Source organism: Vulpes vulpes, chromosome 11 (assembly GCF_048418805.1).
Source record: "Vulpes vulpes isolate BD-2025 chromosome 11, VulVul3, whole genome shotgun sequence".
NCBI lineage: Eukaryota > Metazoa > Chordata > Mammalia > Carnivora > Canidae > Vulpes > Vulpes vulpes.
In genome coordinates, this window is record NC_132790.1 from 76,453,451 (window position 1) to 76,480,124 (window position 26,674).

Consider the following 26,674-nt stretch of genomic DNA (forward strand, 5'->3'; position numbering starts at 1 on the left):
GTATAGGAGTGTCATGATTATAAAGAAAACTAGAATGACCAACACTGATTTTAAAGAAAATTCCAGAATTAAATATTTCTATAAGTTGATAAAGGATCTCCTATATAAAAATCTCAATATAAAAATCTAAACCATTTAGCTCTAAAGATTTGACTAATACTAAACGTAGTAGGGAAATAAATATTTTAAACTACCTAACATGTTATTTTTAAGTTAATTGGTAATTAAGCTTGTAGAGTTAAACTTAACTCTGAACACATCATACTGTCCACCCACTGAGTTTACTGTGAGAGTAGTTTTCTTATGGTTCAAAATTTAAAATACCCTAATTAAGTTAGAAAAGCCTTTAAAGCCATTATTAAGTGCTATTTTTATTCCTGATAAATTCAGATGGTAGTAAAATCAGATTTCTGGTATTAAAGGTGGTTATTTACATGGGGTGAGTGGCATTAATTATTTCACAGCAATCTGAGAGAATAGAAGTGAACAGAATGAACAACAGGAGCTGTTAAAACAGAGTAACAAGTGACAGATCCTGCAGTCCCCACTGAGGGAGAAGTTGGTGTGCGGAGGGCAGTCACCACCCGGCCCCCTGCAGACCGGAATGGTTTGGTGAGGCTGAGGGTGGAGCATTCCTACCCATGCCAAAATCAGGAAATAATGGATCCCCAGGCAGGGCTGAATTTAATTCCTCTCACGAGTATGAGGTCAAATGTAACATATCAACAAGATGTAGGCTTCAAAGTTTATGTAGCGCCAAATGTTATTTATAGGAACACATCTAGCCGTGGAGAAAAATCACCACCTCATTATTCAAAAGGCTGTAGAAAACCACCTTTAAAAATTTTTTCTAGTTTATAACTAGGGACATAAAAGATTTTTTTTCAAAGAAAGGTCAGAAATGAGCACACACTACTGCCCAAGAAAAGATGCCAGGGTGGTTCGAGTAGGTGCCTACCATCACATTTTCTCAGAAACAATTCTGAAATATATAATTTTTAATATAAACTGGTTATCACAATAGCTTCATTTCACAGAGTTGGTTCCACACAAATTATCCTATTTTTTAGAGAGTTGTCTTCTAAACTGTGATAGCACATCCAAAGAGTACATGTCCACAAAAACAGAGGTGCTCATCATTGCATTTACAAACAAATCTATGTATTACCACTAACAATTTCATACAAATATCTGATGTAATTTCAATCTTTTAAACTCAACTCCAAATTATACTTGCAACACTACTGAGTCCTAAAGGGAAAAGCATATGCTGTTCTAAACCACACAAAAATGGGCAGTAATAAATCAAATTAATCTGTGAATGGATCTCACATTTAGAAAGTCAGGGTATGATATAAAAAACATCAAAATGCTAAACAATAAAATTATATTTTCACTGTAACTTACAAGTTTTCTAAACTCTAACCTGAATATGGACAACAGTGGGACACAATGAAACATTAAACAATCCATCCTTTTGATCAATCTTTGACAAAAAAGACTTCTGAAAAGAAATTCACATGTGTGATTCTTACTTGTTAATTGTAGCCAGCCCTTTGAGGCCAGCACTGGTAAAATAATCACTCAGGCAAATGATTTCCATTTAACTGGCTGGAGAACATTCTGAACTCCAAATGGAGCCAGACACGAGGGCGAACTGCAGGCTCAGATGGCAAAGGCAGCCACTTCTCTAAGTACAGTGAAGAACCACCATAGAACCATCCCCAATTCCCTACCTGGTCAGAAATTGCCACTGTTAGGAAAACTAATAAGCTAAACAGTGAAAATGCATTTCCTGGGTCCTCCAATGGAGTGTGGCTCAGGTAGTATGTGGTGTTTCAAAGTAGAACCCACATTCAGGGAGCTCCAGGGTTTTCATCTCAGGTTTCTGCAACCTGACATAGATGACGATGAGCACATTGATTTCTCTTCCAAAGTAGCTGCCAAAGCCACCTCTGTGCCAACAGCAAAGGTTAGAGTGTTGAGGAGACACACAGCCATCTTCTGGGTCCAAAGTGAGAGGACCAGAGGGCTCCCAAGCACAAGGTAAGAAGCATGCATCAGTGAGCTATAAAGGGCATGTTTTAGGTTCTAGGTCAGCTAATCTTCATCTCAGTGAATCTAAAAGGATCTGGAACTCATAAGCTGTATAAAGACATACAAATAAATTACCATGCACTGAAAGCCAATTAGGTTCTTTGCTTCTTTGATCTTCACTTTTCTGTTTGAAAAGGATTTCCACATAAGAGGACACATTATAAAACTAGATGCAGAGATGACACCATTTTGTGGATACTACAAAATAACTCCAAACTTTAAGATGTCAGATTCTGGACGTTGTAAAAACTTTCTTTTTTTTTTAAAAGAGCTGTATAGTATTAATACTGTTTGATGGATGTTTTAGTAGCAAATCAAAAACTTTGATTCTGGAACACTTTAATTGCTAGAGGTACACAGGCATGAAGTACATGTCCTTAGAGTTATTTTTTTCGCCCCTTTTTCTTGCTTGGCAATTACTAGGCTTAACATAACTTCTTCATCAATCCAAACACACCAAACAGATACCACTGTTTCAAGATGCTCTAAGAAGAATGTTATTCACCTAACAATAGTGAAAGTTACAGAGAACAATCTGGCTCTATTTCTCTTGATGATCATAATATAATCCCTTTTGCTGGTGGGGTTCTTAAAGTTGTCACATCATACTTCTAACTCTACCTTCTGACTCCTTTCTGAAACACCCGGGTCTCTCTCTAGCTGACATTTCAGGACATCTATCTTTACATCCAGAGGATGGGCTGCAGTGGGGAGGGAATGCTGACATCTGGGAGACTGCAGCAGGAACATAGGTGCTTTGGGAAGAGAGTAAAGCTGTTTTTTTGTTTTTGTTTTTTCCCATATGTATTGCCATATTTTAGAAACCATTTTGCCCTGGGGGCTTTCCACCTATTCAAATGGTTAGTTTTCAAGCTCTGGGCAAAGTGCAACTCATTTATAAAAACAAATACTTCTCTGAGTGGAAGGCAGATGCTCAACCACTGAGCCATCCCAGGATCCACGATCCAGTCTTACATTGGGCTCCCCGCAGGGAGCCTGCTTCTCTCTCTGCCTATGTCTCTGCCTCTCTCTCTCTGTATCTCTCATGTATAAATAAATAAAATCTTAAAAAAATACTTCTCAGTTTTAAAGGTCAAGTTAGACTTTTATTTGGGTTCCCACCAGAATTACAGGCTTGAAAGTCAAGATTTTTGTCAAGTAGAAATAATTTTCCAAATTATTTTAACATAGGAAGAATCACCCCATAGATCACAAAGCTTCATGCCCTAGGGCAGAGGAGACTGGCCTTTCCCCTCCCAAGGCTGGGCTGAAGGCTGGCGGCTGGAGGAGGAAAGGAACAGTGGAAAAGTTAGAAGTCCATCTCTTGTAGTCTCCAGTGATTGGAAATGGAGCTAGGGAATCCCTCCACTGCATGGATGAGTCTCAAGGTGAATAGGGGTGAAGGCGAGGATGACAAGGTTTAGAATGATATTCTTTAGTGAGGACACAGGAAGAAGCCTCCTGCAACCGTTCCCTTCCAGAAGCAGAGGGAAAGAGACAAAGTCTGGGAGACTGAGCATTTTCCGTAAAGAGCTGAGAATTTACAGGCCAAAGTGGATAATGTAAATTGATGCAATGGATTGAGTTCACCAAACTGAACAGAAATTGGGGAATACCCACCTCTGTCCTGAGGGAACAAGAGAGAGAGAGAGAGAGAGAGAGAGAGAGAGAGAAAAGCTACATTTCTCTTTGCCCTCTGAGTTGAGTGTGAGGTTTGCACTCAGACTCTACCCTAGAGGCACAGCTCATGGAAGGTCTGAGCCAGAATGCTGGCCACATGAGGGCAAAGACTAGCGTGGCTTCCTCCACTGGATGAACTTTTATTTATTCAAAGTTAAACAGAGACAAAAACTTTACTGAATAAACTAGGATAAGGAAGCTAAACACTTCCTCACAGCTTTGAGCCACCAATGTACATCGTGACTAACCAAAAGAACTGTATTATTTACAGAGCAAGGATAGCATTTTAAATATGTATGCAGTCCTTTCTTCCTTCCTTCCTTTCTTTAAAAAAAAAAAAAGTCTCCTGGAAGGGTCCTTGACAGAAAAAATAACTTAGCAAACAATCTACCTTTACCCAATGCAGGAACATAAAATACTTCTGGTCAAGAAGAGACTATATCAAAAATAAACTCTGAAGGAATATAAGAGCAAAATCCAACATATAATGTAGGATTTGATGGGAACAAGGAATTCCCCTGCTCTTGCAGGGAAGAAAAAAAAAAAGATCACAGTATTTCAATGATCTTAGTTTTTTGTTTTTTTGTTTTTTTTTTTAAAGATCTATTTATTTATTTATTTATTCACAGTATTTCAATGATCTTAGTTTTTTGGGTTTTTTTAAAGATTTATTGATTTATTTATTATTTATTTATTGTCTCTCTCACAGAGAGAGACAGAGACATAGGCAGAGGGGAAAGCAGGCTCCCTGAGGGGAGTCCGATGTGGGACTCGATCCTGGACCCTGGGATTACGTCCTGAGCTGAAGGCAGACATTCAACCACTGAGCCACCCAGGTGTCCGTAATGATCTTAGTTTTATCAAAAATGCAGTAGTGTTCTTCTGCATAAAGCATAAGTTTAGAAAGAATTTCCCTAACTTTTCTGGAGCTTTAGGTTTCAGATATATTTTATACATATTTTCTACCAGATTCAGTGAAATAAAAATATTAAAATAATAAATTCAGTTTGAAAAATAATCAATCTTGCTCTGCCACCTTTAAAAAGAAAAAGAAAGACTCTAAAGAGAGAAGTAAAACAGTAGAGACTCCACCAAATACACGGACCCAAACCACTGTGGGGTAACAGTGCCCCAGGTGGCCTTGGTTCAAACGAAATCCACCCCAGAACAGGAATGATGCCAAGCACAGGCTCCCATTTCTCATTTACCAATATGATTGGACAGCACCAACCATATCACTGTTTCCTAGCTTACTTAGAAATTTTAAATCAGAATGCTGATATGTTAGATGACACAGTGGCTTGCTTAATACCATTAATCATTTCGTGCCTGAAGACACCATCTGACAACATGTTGAACTCCATTAAGGTTTTCATGTCTGTTCTCCCAGAAAGTTTGGAGCTAGGTATCAAATGTAGCTCCAGTTTGATAAAAACTGCAATATGATGAAGTCTCTTTCAAGGGGATTGTCAGCCCTTAAAATGCTACTCTTTCCTCAATTGCTCATTGCTTAGTATCTGGGGCGTGTGTGTGTAAGAAAACTTCTGAAAATGTGCTCTTTGGTTTCTGTGGAGACATGTGAAACTAGAAAACTGATCAGAAATAAATTCTATAATCACCACTGTGTGCACATCCTGAACATTATCTTCCAAAAGTTTCTCGAATCTCCCTCCATCTGATTACTGAGTGGTAGCCTGCTACATCTGATCTAATCACAATGTGATGCTGTCATCACACTGTATATTTAACATTTCTTTTCCTTTCCATTGGCTTGGCAGCCTGAACCGTTTTGGAGTGGCTCAGCTATATGTTTTTGATGACTCCAGGGAAACTGCTTTTGGACACATCATTGGCTGGACCTCCCCTGTCAGTGAATTAGACTATATAGCCTTTGGGTTTCTGATCTTCCCTCTGCAGGATATATCCATCTTTCTGTCTTTCTCCCTCCCTCCCTTCTTCCCTCCCTTCCTCCCTCTCTCTCCCTCTCTCTTCCTCTCTCTCTCCCTCTCTCTCTCTCTCTCTCTCTCACACACACACAAACACACACACACACACACACACACACATCTAAGCTCAGCTTCATCCTAAAGCATAATAATTTATCTGGTCTTTTTTCTATAGTTACAAAAGTTCGGAAGGTTGACACCTCCAATTAAAAGAAGCTTTTAATGTCAAGTTCTGAGGCAGTAGAGTGATAAAAGGAACCACAAAGGAGACAGGGATCAATAGCAGCCTTATTATAGATCATCTCTGGCTTGGTCCAGATGGGCCGACTCCATTAATTATGAAGTGTGATTTATCTCCTCACCACACTAATCAGTGGCAAGACAAAATACATGAAATCACACCAAGAAAATAAAGTAGAGGGCTCCTGATGTTGCATGCCAATTGCTAACATGTCCGTGTATGAAAGAAACCCTTCATTTCACATATTTTATTTAAAGAAACTTGTTTTTTTTTTTAAGAAATATTTAAAGTAATGAATTAGAAGGGACTACTCTGTAATTTATCTAAAAACATTCAGAGAGCAAATAACATCCTCCTAGACAAAGCATCAGGCTAATAACACTGAAAAAAATACTATTCTCTACTGGATAAACGGATTCCCCAGACTATGCTTTCTTAATTAAATGTGAAAGCAATTAAAATCAAGATTTTTGTGAAGCTGTAAAAGATCAAAACAAACTAATTTTAAATAGAAAGTAGATACAAAGGTACTGCAATGGTAAGAATGAAGTCCTGTATAATCTCTGAACAGATGGGGGCTGCCCGAGTGTCCATCACTGTGCACATGAACAGCCCTACTGCCTGGAACAGAATCGGGCAACATTTTCTTTACTGTTTCTTTTCTCCTTTCATTCCCTACCATTCCACTGTCAATTTAATTACTGTGACTGAAGCGTATTCCATATTACAGAAAATCACAGCAAAATCAAGGAAAAAACCTTTTTCTTAAAAACATTGTTGGCTCTTTTAAACAAATTTTAGGTGTACAATACATTTCTTTTGACTACTGGCATGAAGCTGGGCAGCAGGGCTCTGGGGCTTAGTCATCAAACTTAATGGGAACTATGCCTGTTGATTAATAACTCCATTCTCCCTTCCTCTGGCCCCTGGGAACTACCATTCCAGTCTCAGATTTTATAAATTGGACTATTTTAGATACTCCACATAAGTGTAATCATGTAGTACTTATCTTTCCATGTCTGGCTTATTTCACTTTGAATATCGTCCTCAATGTCCAATAAAAAAAAAAATTTAAAGGGAACCTTCATTTTATGCAACATTTCCAATGTCTTCTCTCTAAAGAAGAATGTTGACTCCCTAGTCTCTATATTTTAGTATAGATCTCACCAAAAAATTAGAAATTTTAAGTCTGAAATCAGAAACTAATAAAGATAGGTAGAGAGCTAAATTATTACTTTCATTAATACTAAAAGGAAAAAAAATACTAAAAGGATGGTAAAAGTCACTTTCATTTAAAAAGATGATGAATTAGATCAGTGATACTGATGGGAGGGGAAGGTTTATTACATTGAAATGCCAGTGCAGATGTATCCTTAAGAGCACTGTGTGCTCTTAAGAGTATCCAGTTATTCACTAGAATGTCTTAAGCTCAGGTTACGTAATCCTTATTTTCTCCCACCAGCTTGCTTTTAATTGCATTAGAGAACAAGCTCAAGTTTGATATTTTATTGTGAACAGTGACTACATTCAAGTTCATTTATATAAATTTTAAGTAAAATGTTTTGTTTTCTGAAGTAATAGTATAAAAGCTATGTTCAGATACTTACAACCAGATTTCTTTGAGTGGAATCTGATCTAACTATTGAAATACTCTTCCTTAGTTTAAGCTCATCGAATCTGTCTTTTAACCTACACCAAAGTATGAAAAATGAACTATGGGGATCCCTGGGTGGCACAGCGGTTTGGCGCCTGCCTTTGGCCCAGGGCGCGATCCTGGAGACCCGGGATCGAATCCCACATCGGGCTCCTGGTGCGTGGAGCCTGCTTCTCCCTCTGCCTATGTCTCTGCCTCTCTCTCTCTCTCTGTGACTATCATAAAATAAAAAAAAATAAAATAAAATAAAATAAAGAAAAATGAACTATGTTCCATCTTCATGAGGAACAAGAATCAAAAGCACGTTACCTCTTACTTGGGAGAACCCCACATAAACAACTTCAGGTTATTATTACTGAAGGTATCTGGGCTTTATCTGTCTGTTGATCACTCATCTACATACCACACATAGCTAATTTCCCTGACCTGGATTGCAGAAAAAACATGGGACAAAGAGATTCCTCAAGCTCTAAACCAAGTTACACCACTAATTTGATGAGCCATGGGGGTTCCATTTTATCAACAGCAAAATGAAGGCACTCATCACGCAGTCTCCAGGCTCTCTTTCATTCTCGGCCTCTAAAGTGTAATGCCTGAGTCCAAGCCTGGCTCTGTACCGCTCAGAGATATGCGGGAACTACCATGGCCCTAACGTGAATGTCCCAGAATATGTGCTTCCACATTTCTGAGTATGTTTCACTCCATGAACTCAGCTTTGAACAGCCTCCTTCTGATCACCTCTAGCTATTGAAATGTGACTCAGTCTTAAAGGTCTAGCTCAAAGGCCAGTATTTCCCTGGAGTCCTCCTTATCCTTAAACCTGAAACTGACTATTCTTGCCCAATAAACATCCAAACAGTTTGTTTCCATATTTTAAGATACCTGTTACATATCATCTTATATCTACAGATAAAGTGTATCTCATTTACTAAACTATAAACACCTCAAGGGGAAAGAAGGCTTATTTGTCTGAAAACACATGGCCATTCCCACTCTCTGTACCAGCACAGTCTGTGTTTTTAACCACCCTCACCACCAATCTGCCTAGTTTAAGAATGTGTCGGTACTTCTCTTCTTCCTCTACTCCTGAATGGCTTTGACACCTGCATGGGTTTTTTGTTTTGTTTTGTTTTGTTTTGTTTTGTTTTACCTGCATGGCTTTGACCCAGGGTTAAACCTCACCACTTCCACGACCCCAAGGAGGGACCACACATAGGGTAAAACCACAGTTTGGGCAGTTTAGAAGTTCTTTTTTTTTTTTTTTTTTTTTTTTTTTTTTTTTTTTTTTTCAGTTTAGAAGTTCTATTTGTTGGCAGTAATCATAGGAGCCATTAGGACAATCTAGGGGCCACGGAGTGGGTGACCATACAACTAATTACCTAAACAGGGACATTCTAGGAGTTAAAGGGAGAACTATTAATAATTATTCTGGGGCTACAGGTAGATCAGCAGGAAGACCAGAATGTGTGGCCACCCTAGACATGGGCATTCTCTTCTAGCCTCCAGAATGGTTGACAAGTTGTTCACATTTCCATGATCAATTCCTTCTTTTCATTCTCCATTTTCACAAAGAAATTGGCATACTGATGTACTGGCTTATTAATAAGAGTTTAGACACTGAATAGTAATCACAATCATGATAGCATAAATACATATCTGCACACTCTTAGGAGAGACCATGCCACAGCCCTGTTCCCCCCCACAGGACAAGCTTCAGCAGTGTAGACCGGCAATGACACAGGAGTTCTGGAGGGGATTTCTCACACTACTCTTACTTCTCATTTAGAGCCTTCATGTAATAAAAGGGAAGTCAACAAAATGAAATAAGATCTTATTTCCAAGGTTAATTTTGGGTAAAGCTCAATATAACATTATAAAAATAAAGAACTATATCTAAAGTTACAGACTGTCCAAGATCCTAGCATACTTCCCATCAATATTCCTTTGGCTGGCTTTAATAAACTCATCGTCACAAAGTAACAAACCATTAAGTCACTAAAAAAGGGGGACTATAAAATATAAGAGTTATTGCTGTACCACGATTACAGTTTTTAAAATTCAAATTATAATAATCTGAATTCAATTTTAAATATTTTATGGCTTAGTTTTTCCGATGGAGTTAAAACACAACAAATCAATACAGCGAGGGGTATTACGCAGCATAGCTATCTATCTCAATTAAACATTATGTAAGAGTAATTCCACATTAAGTAATTTCTTAAAGAGTAATTTAAAAAATGTGAACAAGCTAAAACATCCTGTCTTATCACTTCTGTAGCAACACAACTATAAAGCTATGTGCAAACAAGAGTTGTGTAATAAGAGTTATCATTTAGCAGCCCAGAAAGAGGAAGGGGCAGGGAACCAGGGAGCACTGAGTGATTCCTATGAACACTGTGATGGGTGCTGGGAGATTGCCGGCATCTAGAAGCCTCTTTACCACGAACCCTGAGAACTTCCTGCTCGAGGTCAGCACCCAGCCCTTGGACTAGGTCCTGGGGCCTGACCCCTGTCTAGTCCACCCTGTGGGGTGGGGTGCTGCTCCCCCACTTTCAGGAAATTTCTGTTAAAAAGGTTACCATGAAGAAATGTCACTGTGGGACTGGCATGGAAACCAGAGAAACACCAAGGGTCTAAGTCATGTTAGATTCTGGTGAACAAAACAGGTCTACAAAATGTCTAATGATTTTATTTGTGGCTTAAGCTTAAGAAGCATTTATACACATCAGCTACCTCTTCTGTTTTATGAGAAGGTGGGAACTAACCAGGTGGCCTCAGCCTCAGGCGTGAAAGAGCTTTTCAAACCTTTCCATTTTACCTCTTTTCCCATCTTTCCACTTCTCACTGCAAAGGAGCAGAGCATAAGCTTCCTGTGTTTTGTTCCCCAGCGGCTTCCACTACCTTCTAGTCGACTGGATGACTCCTTGAAGAAAGGGGCCATTCATGCTCATTCTTGCGGCCCTTGCAGCACCCAGCACAGTGCTGCCCCCAGTATTTAGATGCATTTGCCCCTAGCTTGTCTTCTTCCTTCAGGTTGACTGCCACCCTCTGAGGTTTGCCTGCAGTGCCCACCGTCTGGGCCTTTATATCGCTCACCATGCCATGAATTTTAAATACTAGAAATAGTAGGGACTGATATGTACCTGCTAAAATGTGTGGTACTGCACAGGAATCAAGGAAAAAGGCAGGTAATGAACCGACAAGCCTGAAGACTTGAGTGAATAAGATCAAGAAGTGATGAAGATCAAGTCCATCGACAGAGGAATGGATAAAGAAGATGTGCTATATGTATACAACTGAATACTACTCAGCCCCCCCCCCCAAAAAAAAAATGAAATCTTGCATTTGCAATGATGTGGATGGCACTAGAGGATATTAAGCTAAGTGAAGAAGTCAATCAGAGAAAGACAATTATCATATGATCTCACTCATATGTGGAATTTAAGAAACAAAACAGAGGATCACAGGTGAAGGTAAAAAATATATAAAATAAGACAAAACCAGAGAGGGAAACAAACCATGAGAGACTCCTAATCATAGGAAACACAGAGGGTTGTTGAAGGGGACGGAGGTGGGGGGGGGAGGGTAACTAGGTGACGGGCATTAAGAAGGGCATGTGATGTGATAAGCACTGGTGTTATAGAAGACTGATGAATCACTGAACTCTACCTCCGAAACTAATAATACATTATATATTAATTAATTGAATTTAAATAAAAATTTTTGAATGTTAAAAATCTAATCAATGGGGTTTGGAGAACTTTTGCACTGATGAACATGTACCAGGAAGGTGGCACACCCCAAGTCCACAGGGTCAGAAGATCCTGTGCTTGGAATCCTTCCAGACATCATCCTATGTACCTCTCATCTGGCTGTTCATTTGTATCCTTTACAACATCCTTTTATAATAAATTGGTAATAGTAAAAATTTTTTAAAAATTTTAAAAAGAACAAAAGGCATTTATTTAGAACTTTCCTTTTTGGAAACAGTACCCTCTGGTCAAGTCAATTTGTGAAACAGGGCAAACTCTGTCATCCTCTTAGGACCTCAGTGTGTCGGCAAAGAAAAGGCCTTAAAATGTCCTGCAGTAAAGACATATGATTAATTCCATTCAAACAGTATTCCCCTAAATTATTTTACCAGAGAGCCCTTTCTCCCATGTGACATTTACTCATATCCTAAGAAACCAAGGTTCCTCTGAACGCTGTGGGAAATGCTGGCCTAATCTGTTTTCTCGTTCCTTTGAATTGTATAAAACCTCTGAATTAAAGCTTTCAGATCAACTTATAGAAGAGTAAAAAATATTTGTCAAGGCTTATGATGCCAATCCCATTCTGTCTGTAACCAAAGAGGCTACATCAGGCACAGCCTGGTGTTTGGTGGTGGTATCTCATGCATTGTGAAAACTCTGAGCACCAGCACAGTCTGGCCCATCTGGGAGAGGAATGAGCACTACCCCCCCAAACCTCACAGGCTGGAGAGCAACTGCCAGCACTCATGGGTGCTGACAGCCTCAACTACATTGTGGGCTCCGAACAGTGCTGCTTACCCACTAATTCTCCCTTAAAGCTACGATAACTCAAAAAGTTACAATAAAAGCAAGATATCATTAATGAAAATGCAAGATACATGTAAGCACAAAAATGTAATATTCTCAGTATCCCGAGGATAGCTCATTAACGTTAAGTTGATTACAAATTATAGGTATCTCAGAGCAGCTGCTGCAAGGAAGGAAAGCATCACACATTATAATCATGTGATGGAAGCAATTGCCTTTAATGGTGTTTAAAATTTATTTTAGAAAAAATTAAATTTCTCACTTTTACTAGTCTGAAAAATGCATACAAAATAAAAATGAGCAAATCTATGGTTGGTTGAAGAGAAAGATAAAAAAAAATTCTTTGCCATATACATGTAGAAGATAGCATATGCTTTAGAAATCAGTTCAGATAATATTCTTGGAAAGCTAACTACTATTTAATCCAACTGAGGCAAGTGTCTCTGAATCCCGCTTTCTAAAACAACAACAATAAAACACTGAAGCTCTTTCGAATACAGCAAGGTCAGAGGAATAATTGTTCCAACATAGGTAAATGAAGCATGAAGTAGGAGAGCACACCCTAGCAAGAGCGCCTAAGTATGTCTGGTGTATTATCTTAAGATATCTTCCTCACCCAGGCTCCATAAAAGTACAAAGAACAACTCACCATGTCGTAAGTTGTTACAATCTTCTTTAGAACCTCAGGCACAATTCCCTGCAACTCCATCGTGGGATATTGCTCACTCAGATTCAGGACCACCAGGGGCGTGTTATCAGGTCCCAGAAAGCGGGGAGACACCGCCAACATGCACTGCATGAGATTGGCCACAGAGGAGAGGCCACACAGTTCCTTGAATGACACCACTGCATTCTGTTAGTGGAAAGAAAGGGGGCACTTTGTAATTAACCAGAGGTTTTAATTTCTTACGGATATTCTACTTGATATGCTTGATTATACTTGAACTGCCGGATACAACCGTTATTAGCACTGTCACAACAGAATTAAGTAATGGCTATTTTCCAAAGTAAATACAGTTACAGATGTTTTCAATACCAGTTTATCAAAAGTATAGAAAATGCACGTAAGTAAAATTCATCTGAAGGGTAAAGCCTCTTTTCTGATCAAAGTTCACAGTGGTGCTAAGGCAGGTGCTAAGTGCAATCAGGAGCAAATGAAAAGAATGGCTTCTGCATGCAAAAAAGTAAAGGAAAAAAAATCGAATCAGGTTGCAAATAAATCTCTCACCTGTTTATACTGGTTCCAAATCTAAAGGATTTTTTTGGGGGGGGGCTTAAACAACAAATGTATTGTCTCAGTTATGGAGACTAGAAGTCTGATATCAAGGTTTTGATATGGTTTGTTCCTCTGAGGGCATGAAAGAGAGACTGCTCTCTTTCTTAGCTTTGGAAGTCTTGCGAAGGCAGACATCTACCAGCCAAGGAATGCCAAAGACTGCGGGTAAACCACCAGAAAAACTAAAGGAATTTTGAGGACACTCCAGTTTACCTGAGAGAACAGCCCAGCACAAGACCTTCCCCTATTGGCATGTCCACTGACTGCAACGTTCCTCCCCCAACCCTTTTCTAATCACCAGAGCTATGCCATTAAAATATCTGATAAAGAAAACCCCTTGACACTGTCAAATGCCCTGGGTTGCATTCTTGGAGCACCTCCCAAGTGCAAAAGGCATACCTAGTGCACATCACCTCACTAAAGCCCCTCAACCAGCTCCGCTGTGGGTGAGGAAATGGAGTCTCGGCTCTAATCTCTCTGTTATTTCTCTAAGGTCATGAAGCTGGTGAGTGAATGAGTCGAGATTTTACCTCAAATCTGTGGATGCTGAGGCCTATGCTTTTAATCACTGTGCTGTAACAACTGGTAAATTCTAACCAAAATGTGAGTTATCCCAGGTGCACTTCCAAGTCCTATGCTTTCTGCCTGCAGACACTCCAGTCAGAAATGAGCAGCACTTTGGTTTTATATTTAAACAGATCCTTTTTATTACTATCTCTTTAAACATGGACATCAAACTCTATGTCATTCTGCTCAAGATCGCTTGGATGTCAACTGCTCGTGACAACAAACCATGACCGTGATATCCACAGAGGGGTCTCCCCATCACTCCATCACACCTCCCTGTTTTATTTTCTTCACAGCCCTTGCTTGTGTCTGCAACTGTCCTATCTGCTCATTCACCTGCTCACAGTCTGTTTCTCCTCCCACCACCCACTCCCAACTAAAGGCACGCTTGTTCACGGCTGCACCCTCGCGGCCCAGACGCCTGCGCGTGACAGGGGCTTGTTAAACCCAGCCCCCCGACGGCTCTGTCGGGTTCAGCGCCGGCACGCAGCGCTGGAGACACGCTGCTCCGGAGGATCCTCACGGGAACGCTGTGACACACGCACAACAGCAGCCCGGGGTCCCACGACGGCGTGCCTTGCTGGGAGCTGAGGGTTTACCAAACCGTTCTCACCCTCAGAAATAGGGAAAAACCCCTCAGATTTCTGTTATGCTTTTACTTGAAGAGAAAGAGGAGAATAAAATTTCTCCACTGTGATAAGGTCTTTTAATGAATGAGGTATCTGTAAAAATCTGTACAGGCTTGAAATCTGTGGAATAGGAGTCAGATTTTACTCGCTGATGGCATTCTTCTCAAAACAGTTATTTTTATATATATTACCACCAGCTAACATATTTAATATTTTTTAATAAAATAAAAATATTCTATTTAATAAAATTAAATAAATTTAATAATATATATGTATTTTAATAAACAAATATATATATTTTAATAGATTTTACAGTGCCTGCCAAGCAGCTACCACAGACATGGCAGGCACTCTCACACACTGGGATGAGTCAGGGCCAGTAGCTCTCTGTGAGGCAGGCCCTAGCATACTGCTAGACATGTGGACGATCCTTAATGACATACATTAATTCCTAATGGATTGTTTTTAGCCATCATAGAGTTTAGAGGTAATTATTATCTTAGACTTCTAATAAATACTGACACCACATGTCTTTTACTTGAACACTTGAATAGCTGTCCTCTAAAATCAAGAGGCGGTTCAAAACAAACACATCAGCTCCTTTAAGTGCTCGCTAGTTTCCTAGAGCTGCAGCTCCAGAAGAAAGAATTGGAACGTGAGTCTTTTATTTTGGTAGGTTATCAAAGTGTGCTCCAGCCAAAGAGCATTCGGGAAAACTAGAGATTCCCATGCACACTCTTAGGAAAAAAAAAAAAATGGGGATCTGTGAATCAGACAAGAACTAGGATGTGGTTATGGGAGACAGAACAAAACTGGTCTACTCTAATACGTTGTCGGTATGTTCAATACCAACTGCAGTTCTGGAAAATCAAATGATAAAGAAAAAATGAGACTAGCAATAAATGTTCTAGTAACAAACTGGAACGTACACATTATTGAAAATCAGGTATGCTACTGTAAAAGCCAAAGCCCTCTGGAGTATTCATAGGCCGTGCACATGCATTGTGAAGAGAAGCCTTTGAGCAAACACGTAGACACAAGAATGTACCTGCATGTTCTCTCTCAGATCGGTGGCATCCCGGATAGGGGGCTGGGCATTCTTGAACACCTCATCCACGGTTTTAATCCACAGCGTTCTTAAAGATGCATATTCCCTGGATTTCTTCCCCTTCCTCACAGAAAGGCCCCTTTTATGAGGTTTCCCTCCTCCTCTTCGGTTAGTGATAGCCACGTGGACAAACAGAGAAGCGTGCGCGAGGACCTCTCCGGTCAGTGACTGCAGGGGGACGTGGCGGTAGCCCGTCTGTAAACATTCAAAGGGAATTGTGTACTGGCCGATAAATTCATCCCCAATGTAGTCATCATCTAGTACGACAAAGCGCACCATGGCCAGTTCAGGTAGGTTGATTTGAAATTCGAAGCTTTCGTCAAAAATGGGAGCATCTCCGTTCTGGTGCACGGTTTTTGTCCTTTGTTCCGCACAGTCGGCAGGGATCCCGTGAATCTCGACGTAGACGTACGGATCCACCACATCTCCTTTGGCACCGGACCCTTTGGGTTTGGGAAAGTTCTGCCCGCTGATGATTTTAATGTGAAGGAGCTGAGGTGAGACGCCCGGGACGGAGTCCTTCGTATTGGCGCTGAAGAAAGACACCTCCTCCCTCATGATGGCTGGCCGCAGGACGTAGCCGCAGTTTCCGTTCTGCCTGAACCAGCCGATATTCAGGTCCATCATCAGGCCTGGGGTCTGAAAGTTCATGGCGACGATCTGACAACCACACTTCCAAAAATCTTGAGGGTTCATGTTACTGGAGTCGATTCTCATTGGGCTGGGGAAAACCCTCGCCAGAAAACGCTTGTTGTAATTGACAAAGTCCCCTGGATTCTCATTGGCGTATTTGCTGGCGAGCACTTCGTTAAACGAACAGACTTCCCAGTACTTCTGAACCTGAAAGGAGACCTGAAACTCTTTGAACTGAACTGACTTACAGATGCTCACCAGCTCAGACAGTTCTTTACAGAGCTGAAATCGTTTCACAGGCACGTTGTTGGGCTGCTCCATGTTCTCTTTTCCCATCCTCTGAGACATTTCTGCCCCTTCGTCTTCGTCAGTAACATCCCCTTCTACGCCAGAGCAGTTTGAGGACAGCTTCTTTGCTTTAATTAGTATCCTCCCCTTCAGGACATCTGGGGATGGTAGATAAGATTCCTCCACATTGGGCAAGGTGGTATAGAGCTTGTCTCCTAAAATCTTCTTCATGTGCTGAACCATCACCTTCTGCTGTTTAATAGAACAGTGGTTTTCTAAACACAAGATAAGAGGATACTCCGAAGCAAAGAATGCATACTTGTTAATAATATCAATGACGCTACGGAAGACTATCTGAGAGGTCATGGTGTGGCCTGTGTAAATTACAGGTTCATTATCGGGCCCATCCCATACATCTAATTCAACGCTCCGGCAACCCATTTTAAGAGCTCGGATGTATCCTGTGATGTCAGAGGGGCCTCGGAACTGATCCTCTATTAAGTATGTATTATGAGATGAGTTTATAAAGTAATGAGACAAAGGTTGCTTCATATCTTGACAGACCTTCTTATGTTCCGGATCAAATATGTAACAGTCAGGGGACATAAGGTACTTAGTAAACCCATCTATGGAAAGCCAGCCCTTTTCCTGACCTTCTTTGGATGGCTCATATTTGTTAATAATTTCAAGGCTTATTTCCTCATTTATATGTGCCACACCCTGCTCTGCCTCAAGAAACATCATAAGGTCCTTGGTATCAAGAAATTCTTTATTGCTTGAAAACTGAACTAAAAGGAAATAAATTTCAGGTCTGGTACAAAGCTCATGGAAAACCTCAACAAATTCTTCCTTTGTGACTTCAGTACCAGCTTTGTCCTTGGATTTGTGCAATTCTTTGAACTTAAGCTCAATTTTGCTAGTTTTTAAACCAGGATTGAGGTCTCTGATACACTGCACAGCATTACACAGCGTTATATGTCCAAGGTTATCTACATCAATTTCACTAAACATTTGTGAAACCCAAGAAGTCCTCATGTTGTCTTGGCTACTTTCTAACATATCAAGTGTATGTTTTCCATAAGAAATTAGGTACCGCAGTCCTGTAACCCAGATGTTCGCAACATCTGCAGAGTTGGCAACCAAATCAAGTGACTCATAATTCTCTCCGTATATGACCGAAAACGCACAATCTTCAGATATCTGGTCAGAGATGCCATTGCTGCGGAATATGTCTGTATTTTTTCCTGTTCTCACTTCCTTAATGGATTTAATATCAATCTTGGCTTTCTCAGAATCCTTCTTAGATGGTTCCCACCTCAGGCTCTGCATGTCAGCATCCAATAAAAAATACCTATGGTAAATCCTAGAGTTGGAGCGAACCTTTTTGAGTTCTGAACCCTCAACCATTGAATTGATGCAATCGCTTGCACTGCTGATTTTCTTCTCCGTCGGCATGCTACTGAATGAGACTGTCTTCTTCCGTTCTCTCTTCTGTTTTGTACCATCCTGGGAGGGAAAAAAAAAAAGAGTATAAGAATAACATAAACATGGGTTTCCATGTTCAAGACTAGGAATTAAAGTTTAAATTTCTTTAAAAAAACACCATAGTGTTAGGATTTCCTGTTGAATATTCTATGACAAATGGTACTCAATCCCTTATAGAGCTTAGAAGTGGCCCTGGAGTTTGCAGCCTAACATAAACAGGTAAAAAGAAAAAAAATCATTGAATAAGTGCAATCCATGGGTATCAAGAAACAGAATTTATTTTCTTTCTTTTCTTTTTTTTTAAGAAACACAATTTCAATAGCACACAATAAAATCCTTTACAGAGAACCAGCTACTTAAATTGCAGGGCTCAGGTAAAAATGAAAACGCAGCGCTCCTTGTTGAAAAATTGTTAAGAATTTTAGAGGCACCAGGGTGACTCATTCAGTCAAGTGTCCAATTCTAGATTTAGCTCAGGTCATGCTCTAAAGGGCCATTAGAGTGAGCCCCGCACTGGGCTCTGCACTGAGTGTATGGAGCCTGCCTAAGATTCTCTCTCCTTCTCCCTCTGCTCCTCCCCACTCTTTCTCTAAAAAAAAAAAAAAAATTGTTAAGAATTTTAAGGTGACAGAAAAGCATTCAGTCAAGTGCAGGGCCCTTCTGAGTGTGGGGCCTACACAGTCGTACAGGTCATATCCCCATGAAGCAGGCTCGGTGTGAATACATCTCCCACACTAGTGTTCCTCAAAGGGCTGTTACCACACCACTTGCCTCAAAACCACCTGATTTACCTGATGAAAATGCAGATTCCTAGGCATGTGGGATCAGATCTGGAGGGGGCAGTGCTCGGGAATTCACATTACAGGCAACACTCTAAGTGATGGGGATGCCCCTGAAATCTGAAAACCGCTTCCTGACCACTTGGACTCACTAAGATGTCTGGGCTATTTCTGGAAACAACATATGCCCAAAGACCAGAAACAGCTGAGTACCGACCACTAAACTGTGCGTTAAATGAATAGACACTGAGATTCCAGCAGAAATTCCTGGCTCTTTAGAGCCTCAGATTAGTCGTGGTTCTCAGGACTTTAGTCAGATATGGTTTTATGGCTGCCATTGCACTGAGTCTGGGTGGGGGGATAGCTGAGAGTGCCTCAAAAGTCCTAGAGCTGGATTTTTTAAAGCCTACCACCATGCACCAAGCTAGTGTTCAGAACAGTGTCACCTAAGTACCTCCAGTATTATCAGTTTATTAACACTATCAAGGGAAAAACTTCAGATGGCATCTATTTCTAAAGAAGTCTACATCACCAATGACACATCCCTCAACTTCCCCCCCACAGTGTAACAGAAGCCCAACTCAAGATGCTGATGCCACAGCTCTGTGTGTATTTAAGTTCCTTCTCTGTGCAGACACCTTTATTATTCTTTTTTTTAAGTGCTCAAATGACCTCAAAGCAATTTTCACTGAAAGTGTGATGTTGCCTTTCAGGAAGTATATGACATTTCTGATAAATCTTCAGTAAGTCATTATATATATAGGGAGTAGACATGGAGGTTGAGATTCTATAACTTTTGTGGCAATAAAGAAAAGAGCATGAAGAATATTATAAAAGGCAATTCTAGCTCTCCTGCTCTGGAGAGAGAATCTATTTTGAAAAAAAATCTCTACATTTTAGAAAGTGATTATGCTATTCTCTGCATCTGAAATTTAAAACCACTCTTAGTTTTTGGCTACCTATACTTCCAAAAGCAATTTGCAGGAGGTAATTAAACTAAAACTTTAAATCATATGGGCATCATTTCCCTCAAAGTTTCAAAATGAACTATAGAGGTTTTTGTGATCTAAATGTGATCTAAATGCAGAGTATTTCTTTGCAACTGAATCCTCAGAACAATTAAGTGCAAAAGACATAAAAACTGTGGCAATTGTATCCATAAGATGAATTGCATCATAGCTCTTCCAAATCCCTAAAGCATAGATTGTGTTCTATCTATTTAAGTGAGTTGGCATGAAATTAAATTTGTAATCAGCCATGCATAAGGGCCTGAAACAAATGTATAAATTTCCTATTTTTCAGAATGAAGGTTGTCTTTACCTTTAAAAACACATATGTGCCTGTAGTAAAGACAACATACTAATTAAGTAAGGGAATTTTATAATCTTTATAAATTGTATCTCTAAGGTGCCACTAGTAAAAAGATGTCACAAAGATAAATGGAGGTGCTTATCCATTAAAAATATATATAGCATTTCCTCAACACTGTAATCTTTTATTCTGTCAGTCTTAACATATTGATTAATACCCATCTACTACCTTCTAATTTATTACAATTGATACATTTCACATTCATAGGTCTCTTTGTTACTAAGAAGAAAATGCCTGTTATTAATTGCAAAGCATATTAATAACATACTTATGTGCTCACACACCCTCATCTGTGGGACAGGCAGGGCTTAAACACCACACTTGAGGCTTTAAAAACATTGCCTTGCTTTTCACAAGCCAGTCAGTTTTTGATTGGTAAGTTGCATCCATTGCAGACACACATGATGGTCACCCAAACACAGGCTGGTATAATGCCAACAGGGACTTCCCATACTAGAGACTTTCCTGTCTCTTCTTCCCCCTCTGTCTGTGGCCCCCCATTCTGTCCTTTTTGGAGCACACCACGGTCTCCTTCCTCCCCAACAGATGAAGCCATTGGCAAACACCAACAGAGGCATGTGCTTGCTTAGAGACCACACAGGAGAACAGATGTGTGAGCTTATCCTTAACCATTTGATGGACCAGAATCACTGGCTGGAAGCTACAGGAGGGTCCCCCATCGCCCAGAGGAAGGGAAGACAGGGACAGAAGCCCTTGTGTGGGAGGGAAGGACAACTGAGGTTCAATAGCAGGAGTTTCAGGGTCCCAACTTGCCTGACTCCCAGAATCTTTATCCCACACCTACTCATTTCTACTTGACTTTCACTTTTCAGGCCAGCAGCTGACCCTTGAATGATGCGAGGGTTAGGAGTACCATCCCCCACACAGTTGAAAATCCACGTATAACTTCTGATTCTCAAAAAAACTTAACCACTCATGGCCTACTTCTGATCACACAGAGTTGGTTAACACATACTTGGCATGTTATGTGTATTACATACTGTATTCTTACAATAAAGTAATCTAGAGAAAATGTTATTAAGAATATTGCCAGGAACAGAAAACACATTTACAGGACTTCACTGTGTTTATTGAAAAATAAACTCCACGTGTAAGTGGACCCACACAGTTCAAATCCACATTGTTCAAGGGTCAGCTGTACTTGCGTGAGCTAAGCAGCTGCTGAGCAGCAGAGTCAGAATCTATTTTCTGTGTTATCTAATGTGAGTTAGTTTAAATTTAAGTGAAAAGTGCTACACATATGGTCTTTTTATCTAAAGAAAACAAAATGTATATAACGTCCAAGAACTAATCATCTAAAACCAGAGGAAAAGACGTAAGTTTCTGCTGACACGAAGGTGCCTCAAAATATTTTCTGAAACAGTATAAATGCTGTTTCGGAGCTGGTTCTTACATTTTAAGCACTCACCATCTAAAGCTTCTGAGTGGTAAAAACAAGATAATGTAAACTTGGTCCATTGGTGCATTTCTGCTACCCTATCAGCATTTATTAACACCAAGAGGAGGAATGTAACACAAATGTTCAGTCTGGAGGAAAATTAGCTTTCAAAACCCCACCTCCTCCGTATCAACCCTGAAATGCTGAATTTTAGGTAAATGTAGGGATTCCAGCATGGAGACTGGGGCAGGGCATAACAGAAGAAGCGGATATACTATGAAAACAAAGTAGCCCTTTGTCCTTCTGGTTTGTTTTGAGTCAAATCATTTGATTTATAAATAACACTAAAAAAAGACCTGAGATCTTTATGTTGATTGAAGGGGGCCTAGGAATAAACTGGGTTAAAGAAATTTCTATTCTTAACAAAAGAAAACAAAACACTCCAGAAGCAACTTGAGGCCTCTTCAAGGAGCACAGCAAGGCCAGGTCATTCTTGAGCTCAGTAACAATGACTCTGAATTGAAGGAATAAGTCCTGCTGGGCACATCAGAGTTACCTTGCAAAGTTTTTCATTCATTGTTAAAACTTTGATGTGCTCTCCAAGATGAGCAAAAAGGAAAAAAATAAAGGATCTGGAGCAAAGTGGGTCACTTTGAAGGTCATTTTGTAAAATCAGATGAACTGAAAAGAATAAAATAACTTGAAGAAAAGCTAGGTATGGCCAAATGTTGCTTCCCACTCACGTGGAAGTCCCCTTACTACAAATAACAGAGAGCTGCTTGACCCACAGACTCCTCTCCTCAAGGGTTCCCTCTTCCATGCTGCCCTCTATTGTATTCCAAGAGCTCACCCTGGTCCAACTTTGGCAAAGAGTCTACAAGGGCACAGATCAGTTGATGGCTTGGGAACCTATAGGTGACTTGAGTGTCACCCACTTGAGCAAGTACAGTTAAGAGGATAGCTTAGAATGTGGAAAGCCAAGAGAGATTGTCATTCCTACCATAACAAGAAAGAGCCAAACTGTCTAAAAAATCATAATTTTTTTTCTATTCATCAGAGAACTGTGGTCACAAAGCAACCAAGGGAATGGAATTCCAAAGAGTGACAAGCCCTTCCAAGGACAGACAAGACACAGAAACTGTTTCATGTTTGACAGAGCATGGGAGGGAGAGGCCACCAGGGAGGCACATGACAAGTCAGCTAAAATTTTAAGGAATTCATTAAGGCCAAGTGTGGGCTAGTTTATCAGTTTACAGTAACTGGGAGCCCCAGATACAGGCAGAGTTGGCACTCATTTGGAGGTCTTCTTCATGGGTACTCCTGAGAAATACTGGGGGCCGAGCAGGAGAGTGAGCCCCTCTGTAGGGCACAGGCATAGGGGACAGATCGAAACTCTGCCTATTTCCCCGACTACCCTCCTACATTGAAGCAAAAGCCTTGAGCCACTGAGGGAAGGGCAGCAAGCCCTCTTTTTCCTAGGACCACTGGGGAAAGGGTAGAAGCGAACTCCATCTATCTCTATAGCCAGGTAAATATCTGCTGCTCCAAGGGGTAGAAGAACCTCTTGGATTTAGGAGCCTGCACCAATAAAAACAGAATTCTACTGCTACCAGGAGAGAGCAGAAAACTGTCTCCTGCCCAAACTCAGCACAGATACTGGCAGAGCGTGGCAGATCTCTGGAGAGCAGGGCAGAAACGCTGGCAAGGTCTCATCCCTGATGCACAAGAGCATATGGCTGCCTGATAGTGAAACTAGACCAGGAGGACCAAGAATGCCCCTTGACCCCCAAAGAAGCCTAGCACCAAGAATAAGCAGTGTACCATGGAGGAGGGGCAAGAACATGGAGAGAGACCCCTTTCTCACACAGGCATTCACAGATGAAAGCTGAGGGCGGAGCAGAAACAGTGAGTAAATGCTCTGGGATGCCAACCACCACCTAAACACAAGGTTATGGTGGCCCACTGGTGGAATAACTTAAAAGCCAGTGGAATGCTGAAGGTAAAAATGGCAATTCAAAACACAAATCCAGCTCAATTATTGACTAGACTGGCTCAATTTCCCTTAACTGATGGCCCAGAAGATGAAGAGGCATGTTCATTTCTAAGCATAAGTATTATTTACTTCAGTCTTTATTAAACATGATGCCTAGCATTCAATCCAATTTACAGGACACACACGCATGCATGCGTGTGTGCACGCGCACACACACACACGTCACAGTCAAATTGCAGAAAAAACAATACAAAAAGAAAAATTTTTTAGTTATATACAGAGGAGCACAAGAATTAAACTCAGGGGGCACCTGAGTGGCTCAGTCAGTTAAATGCCTAACTCTTGGTTTCAGCTCAGGTCATGATTTTATGGGTTGTAGGATCCAAACCCCACATCTGGCTCCTGGAGTCTGCTTGAAAAATTCTCTCCCTCTCAAAATAAATAAATAAATCTTTTTTCTTTTCTTTTCTTTCTTTCTTTTTTTTTTTTATTGCAACTCAGGTGGATTACAGGTGATCCACTTACATCTAACCACAGGACATCTTGCAAATGTACTAAATTCTTTTTTAAAGTTATTCCCTTTTAAAGGCCTATAGTCCCTACATTTTCCTATGCTTCCACAAAGGTGTCCCTAACCTAGATATAGGTCTCTAAAGGCTTACACGTGGGTTTCAGATGCCTTACAAGACTGTGATTGGATTCTGAGAGTGGTATAAAAACCCATCCCTCTTTCTGTAAGAGGTTTAGAATTCTGGCCCTCATTAACATAAATCTCAGAAGGCAAAGAAAAAGATTATCATTTCCTAAAAGAGAATGTCAACCTTAAATGTTAAAGGCAAAGGATACATGTTCTTCAGGGTTGTCAAGGAAATTTTAAGACTATCCAAAAGAGAAATAACAAATTGACAGAGAGGCAAGCAAAAGGTAACAACATAATTTCCTTTTGGGGGTATAAGTAAATAACAGAATTTCACTAATACAACAGCAAAATCAATCAGTCACAGAAAGAGTTCTTATTTACAGCTGTGAAATGTTTTCTTAATTCTAAGGTAGAACAAAATAATCCAATAGTTTATAAACTTTCTAGTTTAGGAATCACCCACAGAAATACTGTAAGCCACAAGAGGCGAGCTACCATTGCATATTCTCTATACCTCAGTCTTCCCACTTGTAAAGCAGAGATTTAAAAAAATACCTGTGCCCCCCAATACGTGTTATTTATAGGATCTACTTCATGGGGTTGTTATAATAATAAATGAGTTCATAGCTGGAAAGTGCTCTAAATGCTGCCTACAGTTTTGGACATCCTACTTTGAGATGCTGTTCAATAAATACATTTCAGGTTGGAATTCTTTCTTCACAAAAGCAAAATAAAAGGAAACACTATCATAAATGTGCAATTGCAATATTCTAATCACTTAGCATTTGTTGAAAGTCCCATTCCAGAAGAGAGAGAATGAACACATTTCCTCTCTGAGGCTACTAGTTAATGCTGCTGTAGGACTTTCGAGCACAACCAAGTGGATGTGATATCCAAGATATATTGGGGAAACTGTCAAAAGTAGCCAGATGCCCTCTTCAGGAGGTTGCACCCCCACAGTTCATAGGGCACAAATAAACCATTTCTCAAAGTCTATTGTTAATTTTATTTATTTATTTTTCTTTTGTTAATTTTAAATCCCATCAATATAGTTAGAATTATAATTTAACTCACATGAATATTCATATGTAAAAAGAAAAATTTGTAGCAATGATCCCCATGTTTTTGTCTAAAAAATAATCAAATAACTTCATTCAAAGCACTTTCTGCTCAGAATTATTTAGATGATTCCTTTTACTTCATATGCCTATGTTATTTCCTAGAGTGTTCAAAATAACTACTTGCAAAGTAAATACATTTCTAATTCCTGTAAAATGAAGTTTCCAAAGTCAGGTTAAAGTTTCCAACTCATCTGATGTAATGGGTTGCATCTGCCTTGAAAAAAAAAAAAAAATAGGGTCTTCAATTATGAAATCAGAGGACCACGGTGGAATACAATACACTCATGACAACACTCTTTGTGGAATACTTTCATTTCACTACCACTGAAATATTTATTCAAAGTAAATTTACAAAACCATAATGTACATCTGTGTCCAATGTAAACTGCAGTAAAATTCATCGCTTTTCTACAGTAATGAAAAACTTAATGGTGAACACTGAGCTCCTATAAACTATACAAGTGCTACTTCCAGTGAAAATATTGATGCTAATGAATTTTAATTTATGATCTATAATAATGGTACTTAAGTGGCCCACTTTGGTGTGAAAATTATCAGTGTTTCTCAACTGTGTATATGGTAATTCCTTAATTCAGCACATTATAAAGCCTGCTGACTTCCTATACTACAGAGCTATTTCAAGATGTGGTTACATAACTTTAATTGTTAATAACTGTTTGGTAAATCATATTGAATTTTAAAAGCCATGCAGGTTGAATCACATAATATGTAATCTTAGCTGCAAATATAATCAATTCTAATAGTAACTTCTCAATCACAATTTTTCTACCTAAATTGTGCTGGTTCTTCACTATTTCGGGATAGCACAGGAGGAGGAATTTATTTTCCTCACTTTTTATCCTTAAATCTGTCATTGCTTCACACTGAGGGGAAATGATGGCTACCTAAGGGTAGTCAGGAGTCAGAAGGAAAACTTCAGGGGCACCTGCCTGGTTCAGTTGGTAGAGCATGCAACTCTTGACCTCAAGGTTGTGAGTTCAAAGCCTCATATTGGATTAAGATCTTAAAAACAAGATCTTAAAAAAATAAGAAGAAGAAAGACTCACAGAGACCTGTAAGCAGGCAGAGCTGCTGTGTTGGGCCACACCTACCACAGAGAAGGATGAGGCCCAAGTTCTTTCAGTCAGAAATTTTAGTATTTCCACAATTATTTTAAAATTAAATTCTAAAAGGAAAATTGCTTCACA

The 26,674-nt window shown here is 39.8% G+C and overlaps 1 protein-coding gene across 2 annotated transcripts in view; it reads right to left on the reverse strand.

The window, feature by feature from the left end:
- PLCL2 (phospholipase C like 2) overlaps positions 1 to 26,674 on the reverse strand; it is a 187,264-nt gene that overhangs the window by 53,053 nt on the left and 107,537 nt on the right. For both annotated transcript variants that reach the window (XM_072726794.1, XM_026006441.2), the window contains 2 exons: positions 15,698 to 18,184; positions 12,827 to 13,030 (listed from right to left, as the gene is read on the reverse strand). In XM_072726794.1, the coding sequence (XP_072582895.1) occupies positions 12,827 to 13,030; positions 15,698 to 18,184 (2,691 nt within the window). The remainder of the gene's footprint in view (positions 1 to 12,826; positions 13,031 to 15,697; positions 18,185 to 26,674) is intronic.